This window comes from Eptatretus burgeri, chromosome 18 (assembly GCF_056783735.1).
Source record: "Eptatretus burgeri isolate ZD-2024b chromosome 18, Ebu_testis_v1, whole genome shotgun sequence".
Lineage (NCBI taxonomy): Eukaryota > Metazoa > Chordata > Myxini > Myxiniformes > Myxinidae > Eptatretus > Eptatretus burgeri.
This window is the reverse complement of record NC_140978.1, coordinates 44,137,493-44,145,618: the sequence shown is the minus strand read 5'-3', so window position 1 is coordinate 44,145,618 and position 8,126 is coordinate 44,137,493. Positions and strand designations below refer to the sequence as shown.

Sequence of the window (8,126 nt, the reverse complement as noted above, 5' to 3'; positions counted from 1 at the left end):
TCTACAAAGGTACAAAGAGCAATATTGATTGTCATTGATGGAGAACACGTCCTCGGGGCATGGCCCCATCCTGCGATTTCTTTCACACTTTGTCGGTGAAGTTTAGCAAGAGGTGGTAATTTTGGCCTCGGCCTTGTACAACATAACCATTCAATTACATTGGAAAGTCCTCCATGCATGCCTGATAAATGCACAATGGTATGACTGAAACTCGGATTAGTTTTATACTCAAGTGCCACAATTTTTCAACTAAGCTCACCGGGCAGGCTCATCATACTCTCTACCGTAGGGTTGCGTGGAGAAATTTGCACTACAAAAGGTGATTTGATTGTATAAACTCATTTGGACAAATCATGGACTCACTCTGAATGATGTCAGGGCCCTCAGATGATGACTCAGGCTGGCGAGACATGTTTGTTGTTGTTTCTTCATTTTTCTCTTCAAGAGCGAGGCTCATGGAACAGCAAGGATGAACTGGCAGTGGAGGAGTGGGGGAAGCAATTGGACACAACCGGCAAGAGGATAAACGAACAGAAAAGGAATAAAGAGAGAAGGGGAGGTAGCACTGAAACCGGTAAGCAAGAGGGCTTGGGTTAGGAGGGATTAATGGGGTAATAAAGATCACAGGTCAAGATGGGGGATGACACAAGGTGGTGATGCACTGCCTGATTGAAGTTCTGTATGAAGAGTGAGAAACTTCGGCCTCTGGAAGGCATTTCCATAGACGAGAGAAGCGAGGAATAAGAGTTGAGGGTTGCAGTCAGCCTGGATTGTGGAATTTTAACCAGGGCAGGGTTACTGGATGAAGATGTAATCCTGCAGTTGATGGTGCGGATCAGAACACTGAGACGTCAGAGGGAGCAGATGGTTAAAACAAAACAAAACAAAATGGAGACTACCAACTTACATGCGATGTTAGAGCAGCAAACCTTGTGCTTTCGCCTCATCATGTGAGATTCCAATAATTTTGAGAGCTTTAGATTCCACAGAATCCAGGAGTGACTGATGTGATGCTGGGACACCGGCCCGAGGCGGAAAACAATGATTCGCCGTCGCAGACAGGTCAGTGGCCTTTCTGTCTTCTACCGCCTCCTTTCTGGTCTTGCACCCTCTGCTCTTTCCATGCTTTGTCCTTCCCAGGTTTCTGCAGTGCACACATGGTCTACCATAAACACCTTTGGTGAAACTACCTAAATCCAGGATCACTGCTCACCATCACTCATTTGTTCTCTTCTCTCCCGCCTTTGGAACCAACTTCCACATTCTCTTCAATCTCATTCTTCCTTCTCGGTCTTCAATACAGCTGTTCACCACCATCTTAGATCGTCCCCAATCCAAAACCATTATCTTTTCTACGCTCGTTAACCCCCACCACACCGCAATCCCTCCTCCTTCCAGATTTCTAGTTTTCCATCCCGAGAGTTTCCTTCTTTATCCATCTTGTCCACAAAGTGCATCCTCTCCTGCCCACTATTCTTCCCCACACCTATTGTTTGGCCAAGTCTGCCTCTATCTGGACCTTCAACTCTGTTGTTGTTTTTTTTTTTCCCCCCCTCTCTGAACTTTCTTTTGTCCTGTTGTGTCGTGGTCCATTCAGTATACAGGTGCTAGTTCTCGCATGAGCCTCGATTATCTATACAAATAAATAAATAAATACTTATTGCAGCAACGGAAAAAGGCCCTGTGGACTGTGTATCTCTGTTTTTCCAAAGAAAGACTTGGATCGACAAAGGATGCCCAGTCTGTGGTTAGTTTTGGAGGCCAGATTTTCTCTGTGGTTGGCCCAGGAGAGGTCATGGCTAATGGTGAGGCCTCGAGGTTCAAAAGACTGAACCTCTTCCAGTGGTTCACCATTGAAGTTTGTGTTTTCTTGGTGTATTTGTTTTGGATGAGTGAAACTCCTTTCTTAAATAACAATACCACATTTGCTTCTGTCCAATCCTATGATATCTGCCAGAACTACAATGAACTGTTAAAGATCTTGATTCAGATTATACTCATCCTCTCGGTTTACATGACACTTATCCACTCTGTTAACATCACACTCATCTGCTCTGTTGACATCATGCTCATCCACTCTGTTAACATCATGCTCATCTACTCTATTGACATCACACTCATCCGCTCTGTTAACATCACGCTCATCCGCTCTGTTAACATCACGCTCATCCACTCTGTTGACATCACGCTCATCCACTCTGTTAACATCACACTCGTCCACTCTGTTAACATCACACTCTTCCACTCTGTTAACATCACGCTCATCCACTCTGTTAACATTACGCTCATCCACTCTGTTAACATCATGCTCATCCACTCTGTTAACATCACGCTCATCTGCTCTGTTAACATCACGGTCATCTGCCCTGTTAACATCATGCTCATTCACTCTGTTAACATCACACTCATCCACTCTGTTAACATCACGCTCATCCACTCTGTTAACATCACGCTCATCCACTCTGTTGACATCACGCTCATCCACTCTGTTAACATCACACTCGTCCACTCTGTTAACATCACGCTCATCCACTCTGTTAACATCACGCTCATCCACTCTGTTAACATCACGCTCATCCACTCTGTTAACATCACGCTCATCCACTCTGTTAACATCACACTCGTCCACTCTGTTAACATCACACTCATCCACTCTGTTAACATCACGCTCATCCACTCTGTTAACATCACGCTCATCCACTCTGTTAACATCACGCTCATCTGCTCTGTTAACATCATGCTCATCCACTCTGTTAACATCACGCTCATCCACTCTGTTAACATCACGCTCATCTGCTCTGTTAACATCATGCTCATCCACTCTGTTAACATCACGCTCATCTGCTCTGTTAACATCATGCTCATCCACTCTGTTAACATCACGGTCATCTGCCCTGTTAACATCATGCTCATTCACTGTGTTAACATCACACTATCCGCTCTGTTACCATTCTGTTCTCGTGTAAATTTTCAAGTGAAAGCGCTATTTAACAAGCCTACCATATCACATTTATTTGTACCTCCAATCCCATCTTCGTCATTAACACGTCATTCATTTAACACAGCATCACGTTCATCATGTGAGATTCATGTGAGATCCCTGACCTAACATCCCCCATACGTCACCGGACAATTCATCAGTATTTTGAAAAGATTCCATCATGGAACAACCTCAGTGCAAGCTCTGTGTCCATCTTTCCTTTATCATTCGGAAATACGGCATGCTCAGTGATGCAGCACCCTATGCTGGTAGTTTTCAGTGAAATCTGTCCCCACCAAGGATCGAGGTAAGAGTAAATATTGAGTTTACCACCTGTCCACCATCAGACCGTCACACCTATCCTCGTGCACCATGGTGAACTTGTCCAAACGAGACCAATGGACAAGTTGCTTCTCTGCAGACTTTCATCTCATGTGTTGTAGTTTCTGATGATGTAAGCAATAGGATTTAAAGCAAGACTGATGGGCCCAGCCGGACCCGACAAGTTACCTTGTCAGTGCGATCTTTGAAACCGTGATAATGATTCCGTTGGTTATATATTTTTTTGTTTTTGTTTGACTTTTTGTTCAGGACTTTCCGTTTGTTAATTCGTGGATGTTGATGAGTTGTTAGTCCCTTTAAGTCCTGCTGAGCAAGATTGAAATTCTATATCTATTTAACTTGGTGTGATGATAACATGAAGCCATCTTTTTTTGCTTCGTGTTACTTCCCTCGAACTAGTTTATATTTCATTGACCCTAACAATGAAAGAGTATTATTGCGCGTTCGCTGCTGCGCTCCAGATAATGTCGACACTGCGTTTTAATATCCACTATAACAATGTGAAAAGTTGGACAGACCGCTGAAGCAGCAAATTCTTCTTGCTTAAGGGCTTGCCTTTAAGTAATCGGTCACAAAATTAGGGTGATAAAATGGTTATGAAGTTCATGTAATAAAATGTTCATGTAATTACAGTAATGTTATATAATATCAACTTCCGAGATGACATGCTTCAGTTGTGGCTAATCCTGCAGAACAAGAGCTAAAGACGCCCTGGAAACTGTTGATTTCTATTCATAAGTCTTTGATTTCAAAGAATAAGAGATGTTAAAATTTACAATTCGTTTTTCCTCACGCAGCATCATCTGACTGCTGGTTGCATCATTTCTGGGGACATGGCGAGGCCTTTGTGAGAAATTTCTGTAATTGAGTACTTTTGAAGAATAAATTGACTGTTGACCCTCGTTCTTAATTTTCAGTGATCTTCCGTAATTAATCATACATCAGGATTTCCATCCCGAGTGCCATCTTGACGCTTCTCCCTCAGACAGATTTTCCATATCATCCACTCGTGTGTCACTGTTTCCATTGTTGGGACTGCACATTGTGACTTTACTTGTGGTAATACTTCAAAAATGTTTCCACGAACATCTGGGCGCATTATGATCAAATGAAGATCGTTTATCAGGATAACAAATCCATTAAGATAGTCGTTTATCGCGATAACAATTCCATGAAGATAGCCATTTATTGGGATAACCATTCCAAGAATATAGGCATTTATTGGGTTAGCCATTCCATGAAGAAAGCCATTTATTGGGATAACCATTCCATGAAGAAAGCCATTTATTGGGATAATTCCATGAAGATAGCCATTTATTGGGATAGCCATTCCATGAAGATAGCCATTTATTGAGATAATTCCATGAAGATGATAAATTATTGGGATAGCCATTCCATGAAGATAGCCATTTATTGGGATAACAATTCCATGAAGAGAGCCATTTATTGGGATAACAATTCCATGAAGATAGCCATTTATTGGGATAACAATTCCATGAAGATAGCCATTTATTGGGATAACAATTCCATGAAGATAGCCATTTATTGGGATAACAATTCCATGAAGATGGTTATTTATCAGGATAACAATTCCATGAAGATGGTTATCAGGATAACAATTCCATGAGGACGGTCATTTATTGCGATAATTCCATTAAGAAGGTCCTTCACCACGATAATGCCATGAAGATGATCGTTTCGGCATTTTGATTCCATGGATATAGTCATTTATCAGGATAATATTTCCATGAAGATGGTCATTTGTTACGATAATTTCCAAAAGATTTTTCATTTATCCGGATAACAATTCCATGAAGATTGTCGTTTTGGCATTATGATTTCATGGAAATCATCATTTATCACGATAACAATTCCATGAAGATTTATCATTTATTGGGATAACAGGGGAAACTTTTCAACACCCTGTTTTTGTATGTATTCTCTCGACGTTTTGTATTCCCTCTTGTGTTACTCTTGCTGAAGTATAATCAGAAGTTCAGGGAATGACATGCACAAACTGTAATGTGACTGATCATGGTCTTTAGGGATTAGATCCGGTCACGCCAGAGATTTTCCGCTGATTGGTGCTAACCCGAACCACCCTTGAGTGGGAGGCGAATTTGCACGCACTTGGGAGTGAGTGTTTCTAATTTGATTTATGTGGCACACTTATTCTCACCAAAACAATTTACCACGCTGGAGGCACGTCAGTAAACTAAATATCCACGGTGAAGGAAAAAAATACAGATTTTAATGAATCCAAAATGTTCTGTGGATACATTGAAGAAATTTTCACACGGTAAGGACCTGGTCGGTGATCAACTTAATCTAGGAAAGGAACAGACTCACCTACTTAAAACTAATATCTTAATGGCACCACGCCTTTACGGGAGAAAATGGGAAGGAAAATAAGAGGATGGGATATAGATGGAGACAGAGGGGGTGGTGGATTGACCATCCCTTAACCTGAGGTACTGTAGGTTGGCTGCACTCTGACATGCAGGTGGGGTCTCTCCCACTCAAATCACGCACCCATACCAGAGAGGGTCACTTCTAGCTTCACCACATAGCCATATGGTGGGCGGATGCTTTGCACTGGAGACGAGACGAGGAGGGCGAATGACACTTTGAGTGTAAGTGGATCACCGCTTATTGACTCCCTGATTGAACTGTCAGAACATTCACGTTGCATTCCACCCCAACTGACCACACTTGCACAATTCTCAAAATTTGTGCCAGAATGAGCATGTCCCCTTTTGTGTGCCCACTGATTGGTGCCAAGTTCCCCATCACGTGATCCCCTGAGTCCAACCAGGTGTTAACTCCTGAGTTGTGATGTCACACTTTAGGCCCCACCTCCTACCCGAGGCACTGTGCACAATTACACGAGGCGTGCAATTAATTAGAGCGGGGATTGGCAATTAGAGGAAAGGAAAGAACATGAAATAGACGAAAGTACAAAGGGATGGCAGGAAAGACTAGGAACTAGTCTAAGCAATTGGGTAAATTGCAGCCACTGTTCTGAACTTCCTGGGTCAGATTGTGGTGGTGTGTGTCAGGTTGGTGCTGAGGTGTCGTCCTCCAGACAGCGATTTCTTTGGGTTCACCTGAGGCGGTCCTTTCGGGTGGGTGCCTCGAATTTCCCATCCCTAAGAGAGGATGATCACCTGTCTCTGTTATCATCTGAGCTCCAGCGTTTGGACTTCAGTGTTGCAGCACTCTCTGAGATTCGGAGACCGTATAGTGGGGGGATCATCACGGCTGGTTACACCTACTAATGGTCTGGTCGCTCTGATGGTTACCATACCCAAGGAGTTGCTGTAGCTTTGTCCAATAAGCTGACTTCCGTGATAATTGAGGTAACATCGGTCAACTAGCGTATTATGAGACTGAGGATTCATCACTCCTTGGTGTAATTTCCCTGGTCTCTGTATATTATGCTCTGACTGATACTCTTCTCATCTTGGGGGATTTCATTGCATCAACTGGCAATGATAAGGATGGTTATGAGACATGTGATGGTCCCCATGGGTCTGAAACTGTGAACCAGAAAAGCACTAACTTCCTTGACTTTGCAAGAAGTTGTGGACTTAGGGTGGCTGGTTCATGGTTTCAGGTTCATTGCTGGACTTGGTATTCCAATGCTGGTGATGTGGCAAAGGAGATTGACCATGTGCTTGTTGATGGTCGCTGGAGGATGATTCAGAACTGCAGGGTCTACCGGAATGCTCCTCAATACCGACCATAGCCTTGTTGTTGCAACTCTGAAGTTGCAGCTTAAATCCAGGAGAATGGTACCATCCCAGCTGAGGCTGGATGTTGATAAGCTCAAGGATGAGAGGGTAGCTGAGGAATTTGCGAACAGGCTGAGTGGAGATTTGTGGGGTCTGGATGTTAAGGGAAATCCTGAAGAGTTGTGGAGGGCCTCAAGCCTACCATCCTTGATGTTGCTGGTGGATGTCTTGGAACCCACTGTCAGGCGAAGAAGAACGTTGTCTCTCAAGGGACACTGGATACCATTGACCAGAGTCACAAGGCCAGGCATAATGGCAGAGCAGAGCTGTTCATGGAGTTGAGGCATAGAACTGCACATGTGCTGAGGGCAGAGAAGGAGGCCGATGTGTGACGAATCTGTGAAGGGGTAGAGCATCACCTGTGGTCAAGTGATTCTCGGCCTGCTTACAGAGGAATATATGCATTGCACTCCTCCGAGCCCATCCCTTGGTGTACTGCAGTTAGAGCAGCGGGTGGTGTGCTCTTGACAGAGGAGTCCGACGTGAAGGCCCGCTGGGCCGGTTACTTTGAGCGGCAGTACCAGGCTGACCCATCAGCTGTTGAGTTTGATATCAGGGGTGTTACTATTCATATTACTGACCCTCCAATCAACTGTGAACCACCTTCGTTTGTGGAAACTCAGGCTGTGGTGAAACAGTTGAAAGGGGGTAATCCTCCTGGGATCTGTAGCATCCATGCTGAACTTCTCCAGGTTGGTGGAAATGCTGTACTTGTGTCATTCCATGCAGTTCTGTGCTCTGCCTGGAACACAGGCGTAATCTTAACTGACTGGAAGAGGGGCCTTGTTGTCCCTCTCTGGAAAGGGAATGGTGATTACCAGGACTGCAACAACTACCGAGGGGTGATGCTGCTCTCAGTGCTGGGTAAGGTCTTTGCTCAGATATAATTATTGATAGAGTTTGCCACCATGTGCTTGAATACCACCCCCCAGAGTAGTCAGGCTTTACACCAAAGAGATCAACGACTGACCGTATCCTTGCTCTTCGTGTCCTCGCTGAACAGAGATGAG

The 8,126-nt window shown here is 44.0% G+C and overlaps 2 protein-coding genes across 2 annotated transcripts in view; both read left to right on the top strand.

Annotated features, from left to right (window-relative positions):
- The window catches only part of LOC147009002 (N-acetylgalactosaminyltransferase 7-like), a 581,063-nt gene that overhangs the window by 370,047 nt on the left and 202,890 nt on the right, over window positions 1–8,126 (top strand). The window lies entirely within an intron of this gene.
- LOC147009004 (uncharacterized) overlaps window positions 1–8,126 on the top strand; it is a gene marked incomplete at its 5' end in the record, with an annotated part of 38,630 nt that overhangs the window by 16,119 nt on the left and 14,385 nt on the right. Inside the window, one exon of the mRNA XM_085864483.1 lies at window positions 1,958–2,200. Coding sequence (XP_085720609.1) covers window positions 1,958–2,200 — 243 coding nt within the window. The remainder of the gene's footprint in view (window positions 1–1,957; window positions 2,201–8,126) is intronic.